Source organism: Trichosurus vulpecula, chromosome 3 (assembly GCF_011100635.1).
Source record: "Trichosurus vulpecula isolate mTriVul1 chromosome 3, mTriVul1.pri, whole genome shotgun sequence".
NCBI classification, from domain to species: Eukaryota; Metazoa; Chordata; class Mammalia; order Diprotodontia; family Phalangeridae; genus Trichosurus; species Trichosurus vulpecula.
The window spans coordinates 191,063,898-191,089,663 of NC_050575.1; the positions used below are offsets into that span (position 1 = coordinate 191,063,898).

General features: G+C 40.4%; 1 protein-coding gene across 2 annotated transcripts in view; it reads left to right on the plus strand.

The window, feature by feature from the left end:
• Positions 1-251: 251 nt before the first annotated feature.
• The window catches only part of BMP7 (bone morphogenetic protein 7), a 100,117-nt gene continuing 74,602 nt past the window's right edge, over positions 252-25,766 (plus strand). For both annotated transcript variants that reach the window (XM_036751580.1, XM_036751581.1), the window contains exon 1: positions 252-672. In XM_036751580.1, coding sequence (XP_036607475.1) covers positions 252-672 — 421 coding nt within the window. The remainder of the gene's footprint in view (positions 673-25,766) is intronic.

Below are 25,766 nucleotides of genomic sequence, written 5' to 3' on the forward strand. Positions count from 1 at the left end.
TCTTCTTTATGTGGATTTTACAATCTGAGGGGGAACAAAAGCAATATTGAAAAAGTTAGCCATGAGAAATGCCTTGCAGTGGCTATCTGGGGAAGTTGTGTAGCAAGTGACCAGGGCTCTGGAGCAGCCTCTTCTTCCCTCTTCCCTCCAAACTTTAGCTGTATTTAATGGTCAAGTATTTATTTGGATCCCCAGGCTAGCCCAGTTGCTCTTTTTCTCCCCTGCCTGGAGAGCCCTGTGAAGCAGGAGAGATGCATGTGGTGTGGCTCAAGCCGGGACCCCCCAGCTTCCTGGTCCTTTGGACTCCACTCTTCCTACTGCTGCACTCCATCCTGGCCGACTTCACCCTGGATAATGAGGTGCACTCCAGCTTCATCCACAGGAGGCTCCGCAGCCAAGAGCGCCGGGAGATGCAACGAGAAATCCTCTCCATCCTGGGTTTGCCCCACCGGCCCAGGCCCCACCTCCATGGCAAACAGAACTCAGCCCCCATGTTCATGCTGGATCTCTACAATGCCATGTCAGTGGAAGAGGAGGTCGGCGGAGAGGAGAGTCAGGGTTTCTCTTACCCTTACAAGCCCATCTTCAGCACCCAGGGTCCTCCGCTTGCCAGTTTGCAGGACAGTAACTTTCTAACTGATGCGGATATGGTCATGAGCTTCGTCAATCTGGGTGAGTGGGGTCAATGGAATTTGCTTTTTCCCACAAGGTGGGACAGAGGGTAGGGGTGCTCCAAGGTACCTCTATGGGAAAATAGGGAGATGGCTGTTTAATGGGCAAAGGAGACCCCCCAATCTCCTCTGTGGAGTCAAGAGGGTGAACTGAAAAGGGGATTTGGGTTTTTGATGGAAATAGCAAGGATTGGCGATAGAAAGGGCTCATAATTTTATTCTATCAGATCGGAGGAAAGCCGACTGTCTTCCCGAGATCGCTTTGAAGTGGCTCAATTTCGCTTTCCTGTAATGAGGACTCATACCCCTTTAACTGTCTTGAGTTCCCCCCTTCCCCACACCCTCTCACCAGACACCTTTCTTCCCACCTGAATTCCTCGTCCTTCCCAAAACAGAAAGCGGATGTTTTTCTTTGCCGGGTCTAAGGCGAACGTGGACTGGGAACGTTCCCAGGTAGGGAAACCCAGCGTGTGTGTGTGTGTGTGTGTGTGTGTGTGTGTGTAAGGTCTTCTGAAGTCTTTCTTTCCTGGCTGCTGTACCTCTTGGGGAAGATGTAAAACCGGGAGAGGCAAAGAGCAAGTGAGATTCGGCACAGTTCAAAGCATCAGGCTTTGAGTCATGTGAATGCTCCCAGCTAAGGCAAATGGACAGATCCCAGTGGACTGGGGGAAGCTGCCTTAGCCAGATTTAAAGGGCCAAGCTTCTGTTAACCTGCTTTCCTAATGGCTCCTTCTCTCTCTCTCTCTCTCTCTCTCTCTCTCTCTCTCTCTCTCTCTCTGTCTGTCTCTCCCCTCTCCCCCCCTCCCCCATTTCTTTCTCTCATTCTTCCCCCCTCCCCCCCCCCCATCTGTGATATAGTGGTGGCCATTTCACATACCTTTCTGGCCTGGCTTCTATGAAGGAAGTTCTCTACTGTCTCATAAAGTTGTACCTGCCCTTTCATTTGCCTTCCTTGCACCCCTTTAACTGGGCTCCCTAGGACAGATGGATTTTGTTTGCTTTCTGACAGCAGTGCCCCTTCTTGAGTCAGCCAAGTTTGAGTGAAAACATTGCCATTGCAAGCATTCTATTTAAAATATATAATGATAGGTCCCTGGCTTACTGAATCCATTTTAAGCATTTATCACGTGTGGCTCGAAAACCACCAAACATAGAGATTGGGTGTCTCCAAATCTCGGAACTGAATCTGGAGGGTAGTTTAGGGAATGGGCCCCATGCTCAGACTCCACCAGGCATCCACAATGGCAGGAAAGTTTGGGGGCTTGGAGAGATGCCATGGAGTGTGTGTGTGTGTGTGTGTGTGTGTGTGTGTGTGTGTGAGAGAGAGAGAGAGAGAGAGAGAGAGAGAGAGAGAGAGGGAGAACAGATGCTTGTCCATCCTCTTCCCCTGGCCTCAGAGGTGGAGGCCACCTGCTGGGAGGACCTTGGAAAGGTGTGATCTGCAGTCCACTTAGAACCTCTATCTCTCAAAACCCACAGCTCTGGGTTTCTGATCTTTGGCAGAAATAATAATACTTATAGATCAAGTGAACATAATACTCGAAATATTGAAGTTAAGGTTTACACAAGTGCTTTCCTCACTTCCTCTCACACAATTCACATAATCCTATGAAGTAGGAAATACAAAGTTTCTCGTCCAGGGTCACACAGTCACTAAAGGTCAGAGCCGGTATGTGAATACAGAGGCTTCCTATGCCCAAGTTCAGGGCTCTGGCCTCTGTATTTTCCCATTGGGTTCTTTTTTTCCCCCCTCCTCTTCCACCTGTGGCTCTTTCTCTCTCCCCTCCCCCTCCCATTTCATCATATTCAGCCAGACTGTTCTCTCAAACCAGACATTTAAGATGCAAAGTGTAGAGCTGGTGTTCAAATATTTGGTTTCTGAGATAACACTATTATCAGAGTTTCTGTTTTCTGTGACTTTCATTTTACATGTGTAAGCTACTGCCAAAGCACAGAGACACCTGAAACAAGAGACTTAAGCTAACAGATTTGTGTGTATGTTCAAACATCGAAATAATAATACTATATCAATACAAACCTTACTAAGCCAAAAGTGGAGGGAGGGCAAATGTTATTTCCTACTCCAGATAAGTTCTTAGATTTTAGGGAGGCAGCCAGGTTTAATGGAAAGAGCATGTGATTTGTAGTTAAGACACTTGGGTTCACATCCCCAGCTCTTACATTTACTATGTCACCCTGGGCTAGTCATTTAACCTCTCTCAGCCTCAGTTTACTCATCTGTAAAATGAGAAAGTAATATTTAATGCACAGGGTTGTGAGAAAATAGTTCTTAAGTTCTATGGACTTTCTATGTGAGCTTTTGTTAAAAGTTTAGTTCCCAGGGAACAATTTGTCTTTAAAAATTCATTCTCATTCCTCCTCCCCACCCCAATCAACTGACCTTCTTAAATTAGACTCCCAGAATACATTTTTTTTCTCTAAACTTTCTCTGGGAATATGAATGCCTGTCTATTCCCCTTCATTTTGTTGTATAATATGCTGTATTAACTAGTGCCTTTGGTGGGATGGGGAGGGGGGTAGAGAAAGGGAAAAAGGAGTACAGTGTGGAAGTCTCTTCAAAGAGTGCGCCAAGTAATGCAGAGAAGTCGAAGCTCTATATTAAAATCCTGACTTGGTCCATTAAGGAGACATTTGTTCAACCCTGACTGGCTTTTGTAGTCAACTCTGAAAGCATGAAAGTGTCCTCCATGGAGAAGGCTCCATTATATTGAATTACTGTCAGTGTGGTCAGTCATTAGTTAGTGGGCAGGCCAGCTCCAATCGTCTCTTATAGACAGGTGGAATGATTGCTAACAAGGCACTTTTGAGAGGTTTATCTGTGCTGTTTTGTTCCCTTGTCATGGGTGCATGCCGGGACAAGCTTAAAAAGGACACAGATCCCAGTGGCTTTCCTCATCACTGTGTGCACACCTTTCAACCCGTTATACTCATGCTGCTTTCATCTTTAAAGGACAAAGACTGACTTGTTTGTGGACGTCCTAATGAATTAGACCAGCTACCAGCTAGAATACACATTCAAATGCTCCTGGCTCCAATGTGTGTAGTTTTCTGGTACTTCAAGGGCAAATTAGAAGAGATATTGTGGGGGTGGAGTTTTTTTATTGTTTTTTTTTTTAAAGATGAATGAATGGCTAGATGTAGTCTGTATTAAACCTTATCCCAGTTTGCCAAGAGGGACAATTCCCACAGATTGTTGTATTTCAAAGGTAAGATTTTGTTTCTGCTCAGAACCAGAAAAAGATGCAAATATCGTAAGTCTAAAGAAAATGTCCATCTCTCTGTAGTGTGTGTGTTGGGGAGGGGTGGGCAGTGAGTGCATCTCTGTCCTGTTGTGTGCTGGCTGCATCTTAACCTTTTCTACAAGTTGCCACTCTTGGAATTAAGAAGCTTGTGTGAGAGGGACAGAATATGGTACTTAATAGAAGGGGCAAATTTAACAGAAAGCCAGCAGTGATGGGAATGCAGGTTTCAGAAGTAGCCTTCCAACAAAGAGCAGCCTCTACAATAAAGCAGAATGTAATGTTAGACAGTTAATTCACGTTCAGATTTTAATGGGCCTGGATATTTGAGTTCAATGGCAAGATTTGTAAACTGGTTTGGATTAACAAGCCCCTGACTTCTCTGTGTAGATTAATTTTGGAATTCAAAACAGGCTACTCACTAGAAAACAGTCCCTGGGCAATGCATGGTTTCTTAACTGAATCCAATTGGAAATCCATCCCACTTCTCATATGGAAAGTCAGGGCACTTCATAATTCTTCTGAAGAACCCCAGGCGTCAGGGATGTGCGAATAGTGTTTATTCCCGGGTGCAGGTTATAAAGGAAGTAAATAGTTTCATCTTTGAAGTGAAAGGAGAAAGTTGAAAATTAGTCCTCCTTGGAATCTACACATAAGAGCGGCTTTTGTTAATATAAATCAAGAAACTTGAAGAGTCTCTAAGTTTTTTTTATTATTATTATTTTATTTTATACCATCTGGCTATCCTTTTTGTTGACAAGTGTTTGGCATAAGGAACTATCCTTTTGCCCTTTAATAACAGGCCCTACCACTGTAGGGTATTAGAAAAAGATTCTGTAACAGTTTAAAAATTTCCTTCAGGGAATACTTTATAAAGTGAGCATGGGCTACAGGCATCTGCAGCTGTAACCTGGCTTGTGTTAAAATTTGGAAGGGGCTGCTCTGCATTCCAGCACACTACAGGCCTTCATTGGTGTGTAGCCAAAGGTTAATATAGATGTCACACAGTTTTTCTGTGGAGAGCCTTAGATATAAGAGTGCACATACAGCTGTGTTTTTAGTAACCCTTTCATAATCACTTCTTTTAAACCTCATTTTCCTCTTCTATAAATCAAAGATTTTTTTTTGGAGAATATTTGACCTGGATTTGAACTTATTTGATCTTCCCTGTACTTCCCACTTGAAACAAAGCAGATTAAATCTTGGCCCTCAATGCCAGTTTAGGATCTCATGATTCAGTCCACACTTTAGGTCCAATGGTCAGATTTTTTTTTTAGTAAAAAATGAGATGGAGAACAACAACAGCAAATACAAACAAGAAGAGAGTCGAAAAGATATGAAGAAAAGCAGAGTTTTTAAAGACAAAGTGTATTCTTTGCACATAGACACCCAAATTCATCTTGATAAACATTGTTCATATTATATTTGCATACAGTTTATAGCCCTATCAGAATTCCTCTTGTCTGAAAGGAAACCATCGTATAGCCAAGAAATTAAATTGCCGGAGAGACACTTGAGGATTGAATTCTGGGGAAACCACTGTCTCAGTTGATTACCGCTTAGTGTGAATATCATTCTCTTAGTCTATGTTTGTTCCACTACATGTCTTGGACCTTTCTTGTCTCAGCCAGGCTGGACAGTCAGCTAGGGTTATTCTCTCACAAGAAAGAGGGAGCCGTTACCACAAGAAGCTGGACTCATTAATTTCTTAAAGATAGCTAGTAAGGCCTAGTCAGGATTGTTGACAGGCTCCTTTTTGGCAGGACACTGCTGTGTTTTACCTTAATACATTCTGGCAGTGTCACTGGGGTTAAGGCTGACACAGGGATGCGTGGATCCTGTCATGTTATTGTCAGAAGGAATGCAGGGATTAGGCTTAAAAGTGGTGGTGGGTGAGTGGTGCAGCTGTGTACACTTATTATAAAAGATTTAAGTCCCACTGGTAAAATCAATATATTAAATTGCAAGACCCTCTGTTTTTAATTAGTTTAAATCAAATATGTTGGTAGTACCATTATGCCTTCCTCTTCTCCCAGTGAGTGAGGAAATGCCAATATTTACATAGAAACTGTTAATTTGCGGTGAAAATGATAACACATTTAGCTTTACACATCCAAATAGCTCTAACTTGATAAATACCAGAGCAATGCTGAGTTGACACATGAAGTCATTTGTGCAAAGGCACAGGGAGAGGACATATATTAATGATGGCAATCTAGAGGGAAGATTAGAAGATGCTCAGCACCCAGAGAAAGAAGGTACATTTGAGTCTCAAGGCTGTGCTACCTTCCCAGGTCAAATCATCTATTTTAGGCAATAGTAGAGTGACCCTTAACCTCTGTGCACTGATCCAGTATCAAAATATTAATTGAGGTTCACAATTCATTGTTCTGTCTTTCATTTTAAAAAATAATCATTTCTTTTAAGAATCACTAAAAAATTAGTGTGCAGCTGTTTTGAGTTGGAACACGAGTTTCAGCTCCAACAGTAGACTGGATCCTTACACTGAGTAAATCAAGGGCACAGTATTTTATTACTAGGCTTCAAATAGTTTTCTTTCCTAATCTTGAGACTGTTTATAGAGGAAGAGGTTTTCTTTTGCTGCAAGTGATCCCCCAATGCAAAACCACTGCCATCACCATACTGGCTGCTGATTATTAGCAGTTGAATCCATGGTGTTCAGCTGCAGTTGAATTCTGGTTCATGGAGCAAATAGTATTTGACAAATAATATTTGACAAAAATGTGACTTGATATTTCTTAATACAAAACAGATATTTGGTATCGTTAACCTTCACTGATGAAAAATTGCCAGCATCAAAAGTGGACTAGCAATGCAAATAAACATTGGGTTCCCTTTCTCCCAATAGAAAAAAAATAGGAGTGTTTATGATTTTGAGGAATATTCCAAGTACATGAAGTTTGACACATACTTATGTAAAATTCAGACTAGCCCAGTCGATTCTGTTCTTTCAACGTTTGTGTCAAGCTACATGTTGAATGCAGTGGAAAGCCTTCCCTGATCCAGATTGCGTGGATTGAATTAATGGCAACTCAGAGAGTACAAGTTTTAGTGTAATTGCTTCATTGTTTTGGAACCAAGATGCTTATAATCTGGTTCCTGTGCAAACATGTTTAACGTGTGTTAATGTGTTTCCAAACCAGACCCTCTCAGCAAAATTCTGCTTTTCATTAATTGACATCGGTAGCATGGTACAGTATTTCAAAGAGCTGGCCAAATATAAACTGTGTTTCCAATTTCCTTACTTTCCTGTGTTTGGAATGCCAATGTTAATTTGTTCCCGTGGAAGAGTGAGGGCTGCCAACCACAGTTTTATATAAATGGCTTTACAGTGCACAGCTCCCAGTGTTCAATGACGCTTAGGAATGTCCTAGATGTCTCATGACACTTTTGTACCTAATGCTCTGTGCGGAAGAGGGATGTTGCTGGTGCAGCGGAGTGGGAGAGTGGAAACAACACTGAAGTTCTCATTCTGGAGGATCTAGGTTTCAAGTCTCGTAGAGCTGGTATGACCATAGGCCAGTCACTTTACTTCCCAGGGCCTCGATTTCTTAATTTGTAAAATAGGGATCATAATACTTGCAATGGCTACTTCCTGGCTGTGAAGAGAGTGCTTTGTAAACCTGGACGAAACACTAGATAAATGCAAATTGTTTGTTGTTGTTTTGTTTAGTCTTCCATAGTTAATCTACGAATTTTTATCAGTGAATTTCCTTGACCACCGTAGATGGGCTGTGCAGCCTCTTTATTTTCTTCCTGTCACACATGATGTGTTCTTTAGGCTCTGAGCGCCATTTGGTAGCTGTAGTTATTTCTAATTTTCTGCCTTATTGGTAATTCAAAAGTTACAGCTTTTTTATTCCTTGATCTGATAATACTGTGATAAAGTAAAGCTAGGCTTTTTGTTTGTTTTTGAGAGCCAAATTAATGCCTGAAGGGTATCTGGTGAGAAGTGAATGAAGTGCCTTGTCCAGGATATATTGTCATCCTGACCTTTGGAAAGCAGACAGTCTTATTATATTTTAATTTGACTGTAGTGGGGGGTAAGGGGAGAGAAGTTTTCCTTTCTGGAAGACAATCAAAGTACAAATTGTCCTACCTTCAACTGAAGTTCTGTTAATGAATGTTTCTAGTTTGCCTCTCACAATTTTGCCACTTTATTGCAACAGGTGTGGGATCTACCCTCTGTACCGATGTGATGCTGTAACAACAAACAAAGTGTTGTTTTGGTTCACTGAATTTAGAGGTCTTCTGAGAGTATAGAGAGAAGGTAAAAAGCGCCTAGCTAAGGAAAGGCACTTCAAATCATGTGCTTTGTCACTCAAGTCTTCCCATAAATTACCTTCAGCTATTTCTAAACTGTTTGAAAAATTCAGCCCACTGAGTATTAAGTTTCCATCCATCTCTGGGCTCACGTGGTAGCCTTTAACATCTTTATCTTCCTGGAGTGGCTTTCAAGTTAGAACCTTTTGTTGTCTGGTTTAATTAAATTTGGCTGGGAATGAGAACTTTCACTGTTTCCAGAAACTAGGGCCTACATATTCTCATTTTTCACAATTTGATTTGGATTTTGATGGCACTTTAAATTCAATATTGGTTTGATAAAAGGATTTTAGAATCTTGTAAGGTGGAACTTACCATGATGATTCTCAGATTTAGAGAGCCAAAGGCCTTTTGTCATTTTATTTTGTCACCTTATACTTAGGAGAGAAAGGTCTTTTAATGAAGAAGGGTCATACTCGACTCATGGGTGCTTGACTTATGGCTGGGGGAAAAAATAAGGCCTTTGTTGGTCCATGTGTCTGAATTACAATTACAGACATTTGGGAACGGGACACACAGCAAAATAGGATCCTCTTGGTTCAGGAAAATATCGGTCACTCCAATAAGGGGAAATGATACAGCAAAAGGTTTCACAAGCAAAATTTACTCACCTCCATTCTGTTTTGGACAACTCATATGTCTTTATTTAGAATTTTTTTTCCTGTGGGTAAGCAGAACCCTATTTTCACCAATTAAAGTGATCATCTCACTCTTGATATTTAAAAAACAGCAATGATTCCATACAGTTTTACTTTGTACCCAGTGAAAGAAACATGTTAGCATTGACCTTGGTTTTGAGGGTATAGAATGAATGAAACACCCACACTTTTCTAATAGGACTGTAAGTGGCCCTTTCAGTTTTGTGTTGTTTGTACTGACTGAAGTTTTTGCATTTCAGTTGTTTCTCATGCCAGATACATGCTGTCTAGCACACTTCATCCCTCTAAAGCACTTTTGGCACCAGAAGTTTTAGGCGATGTTAACTGTTTCCTGATTTTTTTTTTAGTTCATGATACACTTGGGCGTTTGCCAGTGCGCACCCGGGAAGGTTGTCTTTTCTTCCTTTCCGGATATCGACATCCCCCATCACATATGTCCTTCATGTGGGACATAGAGATGTTATTAACTTAGTATCAATTGAACATGAGCTTTGGGTTTTGCAGGTAGTAGGCATGAATTTGTATCAATCCATCTGTATTTTCTCAATCAATGCCCTTTATGACAGAGGGCACATATTTGGAAGAAGGCTGCCTGGTATTAGGGGATGTTCTGGTCATTGGGCAGAACAAGGCTTAATTTCTAATTTGCCACTTTGTTGGTAATTTTAAAATTACGGCTTTTTATTACTTGATCTGATAATATTGTATTCAATTCCTGTAGGGATTGAACCATGACCTTGGTCCTCACGTGCTAATCAACTGAGCTAATGTGTAGTTGTACAATAGTCCCTTATTTCTGTACAATTTTATTTTCACAATCCTTCCATTTTGTCTTCTTATTCAACATTTGTTTTCAGGTCCTTCCACCTTAATTTGTGTCCAGTGCATCAAGCTCAAGGTCAGTGACAAGATAACTAGGAGATTATTTGAGCTGACCTCTTCCCAGTGTGATGTACTCAGATGCCCTGATAAAACAACCTGTGAAAATGATTCTAAAAAAAATTACTAACTTTTATATTGTGCTTTAAGGTTAACAACAAACTTTTCACACATTATGTCATTTGAGCCCCATATTATACCATGAGGTAGTTGCTATTGGTATAATATTCCTACTATACAGATCAGGAAACTGAAGCTAAGGTAGGTCAGGAGACTTGCCCACAGTCACATAGGAAGGTCAGAAGATGGGAATTTCCCTTTGGAAGAGAAATAGTGAATTTGCACAAGGTCCTTTATACTGGAACCCTCAAAATTACTAGCATTGTGATTTAAAAAGCCAAACATGCTCATTGTTCATTCTGGTCCCTTAAAGACTATGGATTAGACTGAATAAATACTGGAATGATTTGAAAACTATAGCATTCTTCCACACCCCCTCCCCGAGATTTTATCTTGGTAGTTAAGGTGGCCACTGGGTCGAAGAAATCAACATGGAAAGACTGAAAACCCCCCATCTTTCTAGTAGGTAGCCTTTGTGTTCCACTAAACTGAAATCTTGCTAAAGCAACAATTTAGAGATTTTTGAATGACAGCAGCCATAGTTTGAAAGGAAAAAAATATATATATTTAGGAAAAGTAGCATTGTTTAGTATAAAGTGTTGTATTTGAAGTCAAGAGAGTAGGATCAGATTCTGGCTTGTGTCACTTAATAGCTAAATGTCCATGAGGATCTCCTCTCAAGCAGAAGTTTATCTGAACCTCATCTTCCTTATCTGTAAAATGGGAATTATACAATGAGGTAGGTAGTGTTATATGGAGATAGTGCTTTGTAAAACTTAAAGTGCTACTTTTATTGGAGGGAAAGTCTATTTATTAAACAACAACTGTGTGCAAAGTGTTGAATTCGGTCTCAGAGAGGTTACAGGTTTAGATAAGGCACCCTAGCTTCTTCTAGTAGAGAGAGAAGGCAAATAGTAGGTACCAATACTGTTCAATGATAACTGCTGCTTTAGGGAGTCAGTAAGGGTTTTTTCACCATTTTTTTTGCCTGAACCTTATGAAGTCACTCTGTTCCCCACTCCTTCCCACAAAAATCCTTTTTTTTTTTCTGACTTGAAATTGAACATTCATTGAGAAAAAGACTTTTAAATGGCTGTGGGTCTCATAATCTACATTGAGTAATAAATGTTTATATGATATAGGTTGCTGGTTGACTGTTTCCTTTTGGAGGAAACAATAAAGGCACCTACTTGCATTTTAACTACTTTACCACTGGGCTCTTAATTGCCTTATATCCACTTAATAAATTGAAGGGGAGAAGAACCAAAAATCATCTCTGTTTTCTTGCTGTGGCTCTGGATAGTTTGTGTCTTGGAAATTCCCCCCAATTGGGTGCTGGGTTATTTCTCAAATGGGACACTGGGAAATTGAGGTGAAGGCTTTAATACGAACCACACACTCCCTCCTCTCTCTCTCTCCTTCCCCCACCCTCCCTTTCACATGGAAGTCAGTAGAAAAAGTGGCATTTCAAGGCTGATGGTCTCTGCTTTATTTTCCAGTTGAAGAGAACACAGATTGTAATCAAAATGTGAGCCCTCTCTTGGGAGCTTAGTACTGCTTGGGACTGAGACATTTTGGTGACTAAGAAATGGAGACAGAAATAAATATGAGCCTGCCTTCATGGCAGACCTATTAGCCCATCAGAATCTCTGTACTGAACCAAAATTGTTTTTACAGGGTTTTCACCTGAAAATGAGGTAGCACTGTGCAGTGGAAAAACATTTGGATCTGGACCCAGAAGACCTTGGTTTAAATCATAGCTTGCCACTTACTATCTGTGTGACCTTGGGAAGTTCACTTAAACTTTCTGAAGCTTGGTTTCCTTTTTTGTCAAATCAAAGTATTGAGTTAGATGACCTTCAAGACCTTTTTTATCCTCTAAATCTATGTTGTTGTTCATTCATTTCAGTCACATCTGACTCTTTGTGACCCCATTTGGGGTTTTCTTGGCGAAGATATTGGAGTAGTTTGCCATTTTCTTCCCCAGCTCATTTTACAGATGAGGAAACTGAGGCACATAGGGTTAAGTGACTTGTCCAGCATCATACAAATAGTAAGTTTCTAAGGCAAGATTTGAACTCAGAAAGTTGAGTTTTTCCTCATTTTATCAACAAATACTATTTTTCCAGTGTATTCTGTTACCTAGATGGTCACACAACCTTTGTTTTTTTCTAACTCACCTCTGCAAATGTCTTGGCATGGAAGGGTGCCAGGGTAACCTGGTGTAGAAGGTTCCTATGTTAGAGAGAGAAGGAAGCTCTGAGTTGCCTCAGGTGTGGAAAGGGACTATCCAATTCTAAGGTAGCCAGGATGAGGCCTCTTCTTTGGCAAGCAAAATGGAGCAGAAATACACGTATCTTAAAAAGAAAATAGAAAACCCCAATGCCTCCATCCCACCCCCAGTCATTTAAATAGCGTAATAGGCAATGCTTGTGAGTTTTTGCCAAGCAAACATTTCTGTCAACTCTAAGGCCAGCCTATCTGCACGACTGGTTTTGTTAACTTTTCCGCCAGGAAACCTCTGAAGTGCCTCCAGATTTCCTGGCCCAATAAGAAAGTTTGCAGGGGGTAATGACAAGCCCATTTGCGCCAGACTTCATTGGGTTGACCTAGCTGCACCAGAACGAATGTTTTGTTTCATGGAAATGATGGCAATTTTTCAGTCCTTGAAACATTTGTGGGCAAAAACAACGTCCCTGGCTGGAGTATTTGCATGGTTAACGCTGAAGTGAAGTATCAGTGTTTTGGGCTGAGACAGTTGGAACAAGTAGTTTCTTCCCAACAGCATCGTCTGAAGTGTAGCAAGATTGTGGTTTTGGAGTCAGAGGACTCGGGTTCAAATCCTGACTTTCTCACTCACTGTATGACTGTGAACAAAACACTTACATTTTCTGGGCTTCAGTTTCTTCATCTGTATCATGAGTGTTGGACTAGACAATTCTCTGAGGTCCCTTCCGTGCTAAAATGAGTGTAGTGTATAGAAAGCCAGGCCTGTCTGTAGTCAGCAACATCTGAATTCAAGTCCAGCCTCAGACACTAGCTGTTTGACCCTGGGCAAGTCACTTAACCCCGTTTGCCTCAGTTTCCTCATCTACAAAATGAACTGGAGAAGGAAACAGCCAACCACTCCAATGTCTTTGCCAAGAAAAACCCAAATGAGATCGTGAAAAATTGGACATGACTGAATTGACTGAACAACAACAAGTGATCTTAGTGGGCGATGCAGTGGATAGAATGCTGTAGTTGGAGTCAGGAAGTCATGAATTCAAACCCTGGCCTCAGACACTTCCCATATGACTCTGGATAAATTATTTAACCTCTCAGCCTCAGTTTCTTCACCGGTAAAATGGATATAATAGTACTTTCTTCCCATGGTTGTTTTAAAGAATAAATATATAAAATATTTTGCAAGCATCAAAGCACATGTAAATGCCAGTCGTCATCATCATCATTATCATCATCATCATCACGTCATCACCACCACCACCACCATCACCATCATCATCACCATTACCACCACCATCACCATCATCCTTGTAGGGCCCACTGAAAGACCGAGAAGCCCAGTCTCATGTTATAGCCACTAGATTTCCCACCCTAAGCTGCCTACTTTTAAAGACTTTATCAGGAAATCCAAATGGGAAATATTCTATAACTCCCAGGGTATAGGTCATAAGTATATTTATTGAATTATGATATCTAATAATAACTCATATTCAAATGTTTTATTCACAAATACCCTGAAAGGTCATGTGGCATAGATATTATACCTGTTTTACAGACAGGGAAACCGAGGCTCAAAGAGGTAAGGCAACATATCTCAGAACTAGTATATCTAAATTCCATTGTATCAGAGTCAGGAATTGAACCCAGGTCTTCTGACTCTAAGACAACTGTTCTTCACATTCACCTTGCTGCCTCCCAATGTATTTGTATCTTGAGATAATTTTCTTCAATATGATTACCCAAGATAAAAGTGAAAGTTTACATGTGTTGGAAGTTAGACACAAGGCAAACTAGGTTCATTCTCTGAGATCTTGTTCTACTAAAAAGTTGGCTCTTGTGATTCAAAACTTTCTTTTGTCTCTATTAGCCTAAAGAATGTAAGGCAGCCTAAATGAGGTTGTGTCTACACATGCAAGCTGTTTTAAAAAAATGGGGGGGAGGGGAGGGCATAAACATGTTGATGGTTAGTGGGGATGATAATCAGCTTTTTGGCTGAATTTTATGAGTTGTTTTCCTAAATTATTTTGCATATAGATTATGAATAAAACTGTATTAGGAATTCTGTAAGAGTAACTTGATTTCAGTGTTCGTTTTTAGGAATTTACTGAAGAGGAATTTCTTCTCTTGACTATAGGTATAGTCTCTGACCAAATCTGTGTGACTGAACATGGACATTTACTAATCAGTAAAGAAAGGGAAAATAGCAAATGTTGGAAGAGCTATGGGGAAACAGGCCCATTAATTAAGAGACTCTTGATGGCATTGTGAATTGGTTAGGCGTTCTGGAAAACAATTTGGAACAATGCTTCAGAAGATAGTAACCTCATACCTAACCTTTGACTCAGTGATACTATTATGCTATTAGAAATGATGAAATGTATGGTTTCAGAGAAGTTTGGGAAGACTTGTATGAACTGATACAATGTGAAGTGAACGGAACCAGGAAGACAAGCCAGTAACAACAGTATTGTAGGGACCAATCATATTTAAATATTTAAAAACCCTGATCAATAATTCTGAATAATGACCAACCAGTATTAATGATGAAGCTTGCTACCCACCTCCTGATAGACAGGTAGGTGATGGACTTGAGATGCAGAATGAGATATGCATTTGTGGGCATGGCCTATGTGGGAATTTATTTTGCTTAACTATGAATATTATAAGAGTTTTGTTTTTGTTCTTATTTTTATTTTTTTCCAGTAGAGAGAGGGAAGGTGGGAGGGAGAGAAAATAAATACTTGTTAATTGAAAAAATAAAGAAAAGTTCTAAAAAGAGAGCATTCACTCATTCAATATATCAACAAACATTTGTTAATTAACTACTGCGTGTAAAGAAGTATTTTAGGTACTGGAAGAGACTTTAAAAAAAGATAAGACAATAGTCATTGCGCTGTAGGAAGATTAGAGTCTGGTTGGGGGTGGTAGTGAAGAGTGGTAAGACAATAGCACGTCTCACTATAATATACAATATTATGTATGTGATGACTGAAGCAGCATTATGGGTTGGGTAGAGGTGGCAGGAAGACCTAGGTCTATGTTCCTGACATGTACTATCTCTTTGACCATGGAAAAATTACTGAACCTCTCAGTTTCTTTAACAACTCTTCCCAAATAGAATTAAGATTCCTTGAGGTTAGGGTAATCTATTTTTGTCTTTGTATTCCTGGGGGCCTAGCACAATGCCTGACACATAGTGGGGGTTTGATCAAGTTTGTTGCTTGACAAGTTACAGAGAAGTTCCCAGCCTGAGGTACCACACAAAAGGTGTAAAACAAAGTGTTACTAGAGGTCCCAAAAAGAGAACATTATTACCAAGTAGGGAATCAAGGAAGGTTTCATCAAAGGAGTGGCATTTGAGCTGGGTTTTAAAACATAGGAAGGAATTGAAGAGGGAGACGAAAGTCTTTCAGGGGCTAGGGGATACAGCTTAAATAAAGGCACAAATGAAAGGCTGGAAGATTCAAGTTCAAATCTGACTTCAGACACTTTCTAGCTGTGTGACCCTGGGCAAGTCACTTAACCTCTGTTTGCCTCAGATTTCTCATCTGTAAAATGAGATAGCATCTACTTCGCAGGGTTGTTGTGGGAATAAAATCAGTTAGTATTTGTAAAGCATTTTACAAACTTGAAAGCCATATAATAAATTCGAGCTATTATTGTTAAACAAGGCAATTTGTTTAGTCTTGAAAGATATACAGGGTGTCCCTAAAGTCTGGACACATAGGCAAAAATTAAATTTGCAACAACATTTTATTTAATTGGAATATTAACAGACCTTAGCCCCCTTGACTGCTTTTTTTGGGGTGTGCTAAAGGAGAAGGTGTACTCAATGAAAATCACAGATGCAACACACTTGATTGAACGCATAAAATTGACGGCAATGCGGAGTTATTGCGCTGAGTTCGCGTGAATCTTGCAATGTGCATCAGCCTTTGCATCACAAATGATGGAAATAATATCGAAGATGTTATTTGTTAATATTACAATTAAATAAAATGTTGTTGAAAATTTAATTTTTGCCTATGTGTCCAGACTTTAGGGACACCCTCTACAGTCATATGATCAGCAGCAGCTGATGGGAAGACATATTTTTGTTGTTGTTGAATTGTTTCAATTGTATTTAACTCTTCATGGCCCCATTTGGGGTTTTCTTGGCAAAGATACTGGAGTAGTTTGCCATTTCCTTCTGAGCCAAACAGGGTTAAGGGACTCGCCCAGGGTCACACAGCTAGCAAGTGTCCGAGGCCAGATTTGAGCTCCCTAAGATGAGTGTTTATTACTCCAGGCCCAGTACTCCCTCTGTTGCCCATCTAGCAGCCTAAGACACATCTACAAATAGTAGAATGAAGAGAACTTACAGTTGTATCATGACAGGAGACTAACCACATATACTGATGGAATGAATGAGTTGACAAGATGAGTCACCTGCCCCAGATGAACTGCTTCCTTGGATACAGAAAGAACTAGTGCTAATGGATTTGATCGTCGATCAAATATCATCGTTGATGATATTTGAAGATTCTGTCAAATAATAGAGGTACCATAAGGACTAGGGAAGGGCAAAGGTCTCAGTTTTCAATTAAAGGGAAGAGAATAATCAACAGCCTCCAACAACTCTGATAAAATCTAGAATGGATTATTAAAGCAGTAGTAAACATCTGGATAAGTGAGTGATGATGGGGAGTTCAGGAGAACTAGCACCTCTGGTGTGAAGACTTGCCAAGTCCTTTACAAGGCTCCTCATCCACGTTTAATGTCCACCCAACTCTCACCTGTGGCTCCAAGAAGCTGTGGCTTGTGCACATGTGGCAGGCACCCCCCGGTAAAACCGTCTTGGCAGATGGGCTGAACCAAGTTGAGGGTAACTGATAGCCTCAAACCTGTCAGGAGTTAGGGGGATGTCTACCCCAAGCATGTGAAGACTTTCCCTGGCAGAATGAATGCATGAGAACAATTTGTTCCAATGGCCATGAAAGTGGTCGAAGGAAGTAGTTGCTGTGGAGTGCGTAGAGCTTGGTCAGATGTTGAAGACATCAAGGTCATCTATCCACTACATCCCAGGCCACTGGACATAGATGACTCTGGAAGAAGGAGGCGAGGCTGACAACTTTGTGTAACTCTGCCGGGGCTTGTGACTGGGATCTCCTTGAGAACAGGGAGTATCTTTTGCCTCTTTTTATATTCCCTGTTTTGTATTCCCAGTGCTTAGCATAGCATCTGGCACATAGCAGGCACTTATATTCATTGACTGACTGACTGTATTATTTAATATTTTTACCAGTGGCTTGGATAAAAACCTAGATGGCATGTTTATCAAATTTGTAGATGATATAAAACCTGGATGGATGGCTAACATACTGAATGAGAGTGAAACTTCAAAAAGAATAGAATCGGTTCTAACCAGGAACAAAAGGTGGCATTGCTGAGGGACAAAAAAAAAATTAGACTTGATTTCAGGGAAAAACCCTAACAACTAGAGTTATACAAAATTGAGCTGCCTCAGAATGTAGTAGGTCCATCATCACTGGAAGTCTTCCCAGTAGAAACTGAGGACCAATTATTGGATATCTTGTATCAGGAATTCTTTTTTTCAGGCATGGGTTGGGCTAGATGACTGTGATTCTGTAAACAGTTGGGTATCCACTGCAATATTCTAGAATCTGTGAGGGATACTGTATAGAGAAGTTGAAGACATAATATCCCAGGATCTCCCAGTATTGTGGAGAAAGAACACAATAGAAGAATAGGGAGATTCATGAAGGCAGGAATCATGTCTTTAACGTTTCACATAAATGTGTATGTTGTTAGTGGTCAGTTGTTTCCAACTCTTCATGACCCTATTGAGAGTTTTCAAGGATACTGAAGTGGTTTGTCATTTCCTTCTCCAGTTCATTTTACAGATGAGGAAACTGAGGCAAGCAGGTTTAAATGACTTGCCCAGGATCACATAGGTAGCAAGTGTCTGAGACTGGATTTGAACCCATAGCTGCCCTTGTGTGTGTATTTTTTTTCTATTGTGTTCTCTCTCCAACAATAGTGAGAGATCCATGAAGTCAGGGATCATGTCTTCATGTCTTCAGTTTCACTATATAGTATTTTCAACTTCTCTGTATAGCGTATATATTTTTTTCTTCTTTCCTAATGTTCTCCCCCCAAACCAGAGTGGTACAGAGAGAAGAACTTGCAAAATTTTATAGGTAAGAAGACTTGGGATCAAATATCACTTCTGACTATTGCTATAAGTTTGTCTTTGAGCAAGAAATCACTTAATTTTCCTGGGCCTCAATGTCTTTATCTGTAAAATGAATAGTTTGTGGACCAGATGGCCTCTGAAGTTCCTTCTAGCTCTAGAGCGATGATTCTATCACTTTTCACATTTTAGGCAAAGGCATATTGAAAACGTGAAGATCTGGATGAAAGAAAATTGTGAGACTTTCAGCCCTGGCCACTCATGGGGGCTTATCCTAAATACCACTGAGTATAAAGATGAGCCAGCTGTGGGTCCCCTTCCCCAGGCCACCAAAGTTACTCTTTGGTGCTTAATCAGCTCTCGATGAAACATCTGGTTTGCAGTCACTGTGCTCACGGCTATCCCTAGGAAGTGCAAGACCCAGGGCAAATCACACTGGGTGGCCCCTCTTTTCCAACACTCATCTCCTCATGAAATTAGGTTAGGAGGACCATCAAGGGTAACCTTTAAGGGGGAAAAATCACAAAACATGTAACCTGAGGGCAGTTTGTAGAAAGAGCAGTCCCTATCTGCTTCGCTATCATGTTCATGAGCACGGATCATGTTATGTGACTGTTCTTTCACAGAAATACAGTCCAGTTTCCTTATTTTATAAATGAGGAATCAGAGTCATTGAAGGGGAGAGTGACTTTCCCAAAGTCACACAGCTAGTAGTTAAGGAGTAGTTAAGAAGAGTTGGGACTTAATGCAGGTCCCCTGACTGCAAGTCTATCATTCTTTTCACTAGATGAGTTTTTTCTTTTCTTTTAGCATCCATCGGGAACCCCATCATTTCCACTCCCCACCAAATGCTTCCCTGAGTCATTACTCAACAGCTTGGCTGAGACATGGCAGGACTCTCCAATGACCATTATTTGAATTCTTCTGTTCAGGGCTGATCATCAAGCCCAGGTGGAAGTTATTGGATATTGTATTCTATTTATTCTGACAGCTCAACTATCAACAGGATGCTAGCATGTAGAATGGGGCAGGAGAACCCTTTGCTAAAGAGTGGAGAGAAAGATTCCTTGATTCTTGGTCTTTTCCTTGGAGAACTTTTGAGACGGAAGGTGTTATGAAGCATGTCTTACAACACAGGGAAACTCAAATAAGAAGATGGAATTCTTCTCACCTGGGATAAGTTTGTCTTGGGAGGCTTTACTTCAACTTTTTCATTTTCTTTGTGACCTCCTGACCAGTTAAGGCCTTCTACTATGTCTCCTCAGTTTCCTGGTTCAGACCTCTGGTATTCTTCCCCGACTTTGGTATTTATACCATCACCCCCCCCTCCAAACCCAACCTCCAAACCACCACCCCATTTTTGCCTAATCAGACTTTGATTGTGGATAATATAATAATGGGTTGTTATAATGCACCGACATTTACAATACCCCTCGAATGCATCTTAATGGGTCCTCTGGTAATATTATCCCAAGGACTGGTATTAATTTTGAGAATTTCATTCCAGTTAGAGGTAGGGTAAAGGAAAGAAATTTGGGACATTTAGGACCTTGTAGCATCTTTCCAAAGTCTTTCTCAAAAGTGGGGTTGATGCTGATGAACTGATTCTAAACCTTTTTTTGGAGAGGAAGGGTAACATCCCTTGTTGTTGGTGGTGTTGGTATTGAATTGGGTCTGACTGTTCATGACCCCATTTTCTTGGCAAAGATATTTCAGTGGTTTGCTGTTTCCGTCTCTGACTCATTTTCCAGATGGGGAAACTGAGGCAAACAGGGTTAAATGACTTGTCTGGGGCCACACAGCTAGTAAGTGTCTGAGGTCAGATTTGAACTCAGGAAGATACATCTTTCTGATTCCAGGCCTAGAGCTCTATCCACTACACCATCTAGCTGCGCAGGTATTATCCTAGGATGATAAAAAATTAACAATAACTAACAAATGTATATAGCAAGGTTTGCTAAGCAGTTTCCACTTTGTTTATAAGAAAAATAGCATGGTACAGCAGAATGGAGGTGAGTAAATTTTGCTTCTGAAACCTTAAGCAGGTCACTTAACTTCCCTGGGACTCAGTTTCCTTCCCTGTAAAATAAAAGAGTTGGATTGGATGGTCTTTGAGGTCCCTTCCAGTTCTTTTCTATATGATCCTACATTCTTATTGGAACCTCACAACAACCTTGTGAAGTAGGCGCTCCTACTGTCCCTGTTTTACAGATGAGGGCATTGAGAGAAGTTCTATGACTTCCAGGGTCACACAGCTAGTCAGTATCTGAGTCAGGATTCAAACTCCAAATCTAGCACTGTAACCATTACACCACCTAGAATGTCAGTTCCTTGAGAGCTGTGATAATTTCATTCTTTATCTGTGTATTCCCAAGACCAAGTACAGTACCTGGCACATGTTGGGTGCCTGATAAATGCTTGTTGGTTGACATACACATTTATAAAAAATTGGGAGGGAGTATGGTTGTGAAATTCTCAAAATAACACTAATTTTAACTCACCCTAACTTAAACATATGGCATACAACATTCAAAGACTGGATGGTTGATTTCTTGAAAGCAAATAGATAAGGGGTTAACCAATCGGAAAAAAATGAGTACCACTATTTCAGTGTCCTAGAATCATAGATTTGGAGTGAGAAGGAATCTTAGAATTCATGTAGTCAACTCTCTCATTTTACATATGAGGAAACTGAGGTTTCTAAGGTCCCAACTTAGGTTGTTTCGTATCAGGGCTGGAATTTAAATCCAAGACCTTGGCTAAGGATCCAGTGTTCCTTTCTTTGCACGAAGCAGGAAACCTGGTCTCCTTTTCTAGTTTCACTGTATCCTCACAAGCAAAGCAATGAGTATTTCCTTATTTGTTGGTCTATCGATGCTGAGTATAATACAAGGATATTAAAAGAAACCACAGTCATTATATTGGTAAAAAGATTCAAGTTTTTGTTGGTTTGTTTGTTTTTTGGAGGAAAGAGACTTTGTAAATTCAAAATATCTCAAATGAGGGAAGAAATTGTTTCATTTCTGTTTTTCATGTCTATATCTCATTGGTACAAAGTTGTTTTCATGTTGTGTCCATCATTGAGCTATGAGCTGCTTGAAAGCAAATGTCTTTTGCCAATTTTTTTTTTGGTATCACAGTACCTGGCACATAGTAGGAGCTTAATAAATGCTTCTAGACTTGACATAGCATTAAAGACCTTAAGCCAGAGGTGTCAGACTCTCAGGAAAACTTCCAGTCTGGTCTGAAGATTGGTATGTAATTGTGAAATGTTTAACAAAAGAAATAAAAATACAATAAAACATAGATAATGTTCATTTGTGGTATTCTAAATCAATATGTATCCCAGAGGATCCATTTCTATTTCAGTTTGACACTACTGCCTTAAGCAATTAAATTCCCAGAAGTGGGAGGGTCCTTAGAGGTCATTTACCCCAGTTTATAGCTGAACAGAAAATAGAATCTCCTCCCACCCACCCTTATATCATTTCCAATAAGTGGTCATCTGCTTCTCTTTGGAGTTTGGTGAGTAAAAATCTTAAGCCTAGGTCTTTTAATATGCCAAAATTAGGGTTTGTGACTGAAAAACCAGTAAGAGGTGGAATTATTAAGTCTGATTTTTCTGATTTATGAATTGGAGATCTATCTTCTATGAACCTACCTCTTCCGCTACAAACAGAAGTGCCTAGCATAATATTGTACATAGTAGGTGTTCGCTAAAGATTTGTTAGATTAATTAATGGTGAACTTTCTCTCTTATATAAATTGAAAGGGTTAATTGTTATGCGAATTAGATGGGTTTGTTTTGTAGAAGTTAAGTGACTTGCCCAATTAAAATTAATTTACTCTTACATTCAATTCAATGGGGACCCTTCTTGTGCTAACATTTTTCTTTAATGAAGTTTCCATGTTCAGTGCACCCATGATGGAGATGTACAAGGATCACAAAGACATGATTTTCTCCTAACAATCCTAGTAATAATGACTTAGACTCCATCTAATAGATGGAGATTTAAAATAATTAACTAACTCATTAGGATCAAGGTCGAATTGCCTTTTTTGAAACAAAATTGAGAAGCCTTTAAAAGCTTAGTTTGTATCTTAGAACTGAAGCTTGTAATATCATGCACCTATTTTAAAAGAATCCACTTTATGGCTTGTGAATTTAGGGTAGCTTTTTTGTTTGTTTTTCTTAACTGAGATTTCCTCAACAACAAAAACAAAATGCAAAAGAAGACATCGAAGTTTAGTGTAGTTATGATCCCTCGTAGTTTGGAAAACAGAAGGAATTCAGAACTTCGCAACAAAGATACTGTTTCAGCCAAACCTACCGCTGAAGTGTCTATTCCACATTAGTGCAAATGTGTGCACATTCCATTTACAGAAACAAAGCATTTAGAGATTCTATCAAGTGATCTCTCCCGTTTTAAGTGCTGCCAATAGATGAACAATGTCCGCATATGCTTTTAAAAGACTTTTATTTTGAATGAGAGATGCAAATCTGTGGCATTAAGGAAAAGCAGAACAATCCTTTATTTAACTGCACCTGTACCCTTCTGCCTAATGAGTTTAGGCTGATGGAATCCAGACCTCAGGAAGGATTATAAATTCTCATTTACTTCTAAAATGCCTTAAACCAGCTGTGCCATTCTAGAATCCAGTTCTCCCTGGCCGATTTGGTAAATGATTTTGAATCTCTCTTGCAGTGGCCCAAGTCCTTGGGCCTTAAGCTCTTGAGAGAGGCCAGAACCGAACCTCAATTCATACCACTCCTTGCAACAATGTGCATTTTCTGGTATACAGCAGACTGACCTTCACCCGAGCATGAGGACAAGAAGAAAAGTTAGAAGAAGCTTCTGTGTTAAGGAATCAAGTTTTCCTGGGTCTCTCAAAATATTAGGGGCTTACAAAAGCCTTTGGATGGTGTGCCCCTCTCGGAGTAATAGCTGTGATCTGAAATCTGTGAGAAAAAGAAGCAGCTAGGTGGCACAGTGGATAGAGTACTGGACCTGGAGTCAGGAAGACCTGAGTTCAAATCCTGCCTCAGATACTAACTAGCTGTGTGACCTTGGGCAAGTCATTTATCCTCTGCCTCAGTTTCCTCATTTGTAAAACGGGGATAATAATCACAGTGATCTCTCAGAGTTGTTGTGAGGATCAAAGGACCTCACAAACCTTAAAGTGCTATGTAAATGCTAGCCATGATGATGAAGAATGTGTGAGAAGGAAAGTAACTTATTCCTCCTTTAAGCCCCCACCTGAGACCAGAGCTAAAAAAGGAGCAGTCTTCTTTATAGTGTCAGCATGGGTTTTCTAGGGAACTCAGGCAAGATTCCTTCACTGAAATCAGACTGAACTATGCACCACAGACAGTGCCTGGCAGCATCACTGGTTTATAATAATAACAGTTCCTTGAGTTTTGTACAGTGACAAGTTTGTAAAGAACTTTACATAGATCATCTCATTTGAAGCCTCCCTACAACTTTACGAACTAGGTAAGGTCAATGATAGTAGGTATTCCCAAAGAACCTAAACTTCCTGGCCCAGAGCCAAGAAGACTTCTCTTCCAGAGTTCAAGTCCAGCCTCGGATACTTACTAGCTATGTGACCCTGGGCAAGTCACTTAACCCAGTTTGCCTCAGTATCCTCATCTGTCAAATGAGCTGGAGAAGGCAATGGCAAACTACTCCAGTATCTCTGCCAAGAAAACCCCAGATGGGGTCATGAAACAATAACAACAAATCCTTCACACGTCTGGCACGTAGCAGGTATTAATAAATACATATTAATTAATTGGTGTTCTAATTTTATAAAGGATGAAGTTGAGATATAAGGTAGGTAAGTGACTTATCTAAGGCTATAGACTTAACTATAGGGTAGTTAGTAGTAGAGTTGAGACTATGGCCCATAGCTCCTAACTCCAGGACCCGAGCACTTTCCACCAGAATATTTAAACTTCCTTCTTCCTCCCCACCATAATTCCCCCTCTGTGTCTTATCCTATTATTAAGAGGATTTGTTCTCTGAAGTTTGGATTCAGTCAGAGGGCCACACTTGAGGACCTAGAGGGCCACATGTGGCCTCGAGGCCGCAGGTTCCCCACCCCTGTGTACCCACTATTTCTCCCAGCTTTCTACCTGACTTTTTGAAGCTCTGAAGCAATAGATCCGTGGAATACTGTTAGGGAAAACCAGCAGCTTGGGTTGTGAGGTATCACAGAGCAAGTCTTTGTTGCTGTTTTTATTTATTCTCTGAGCGCTGGTGATATGTTTCAGCCTTTCAACACATGCCAAAACTTGGTTTTCTCCCTTGAGGGCCTACAACCTGAGAGAGATAGACAGCACAATTCAGACAGGCAGAACCAGATGAGAAGGTGGTTAACTCCAGGCAGCTTTCCACTGCCCTACCCCTGTTCTTAAATATTTTCTTTTTTTCCCCCTAGAGCTAATTTAGAAAGCTTTCCCTGAAGAAGTAACTTTTAAGAGAGCCACTGAAGTTTTGCTAATATGAAGAACACCGGGAATAAGGACAGCAGAATTTTGGGCCTAGCTTTGCTGATAACTCATCACTACCTCTAGATAATTCATGTAACTTCCATGCTTTAGTTTCCTCATCTGTGAAACAGGAATCATATGTATTCTACAGGGACGTTGAAGATCATATCAGGCTAGATAGATGAGTGCTTTCAGAAAAGTTATTTTTATATTTATGCAAGAGTTCTATTTTCAGCAGGCCCACAGTTTAGGACTCATGGGTAGGCATTCAAATATTTGTTGATCTTGGACCCCCTCCTAAAAGGTACCACCAATGAAATGCCAAAAGTTCTTTACTATTATATAGGAGGCTGCCTCTTCTATGAGGAAGCCTCAAACATTGACCTTAAGGATCCTGCTACAACTTCACATGTACACATGTATTGCTTGCCTTCCATTTTTATTTTATTTCATTGGGGGGAGGGAAAGCAATCAGGGTTAAGTGACTTGCCCAGGGTCACACAGCTAGCAAGTGTCAAGTGTCTGAGGCCAGATTTGAACTCAGGTCCTCCTGACTCCAGGGCCGGTGATCTATCCACTGCACTATCTACCTGCCCTTATTGCTTTCCTTCTCGGTGGGCTGGGGAGGAGTTGGAGGGAGGGAGAGAATTTGGAACCGAAAAATTAAAAAAAAAAAGAATAATGCTAAAGCAAAGTTTCCTCCTGGCTGTCCAAAAAAAAAAATACCAAACCAAAACAAAACAAAAACAAACCCGAGGAAGTAGAATGTGATGGCATAACAGAGTGAGAAAAAGTGAGTATTGCAGTGGGTTCTTTCATAATTCACATATAGAGTTAAAGCAAAAAGGTAACTCCTGTGGTGGGGGGGGAGGTGGAGGTGTAACAATGGGAAGAAGATGTTTTAGTCTATATCATGTGGGC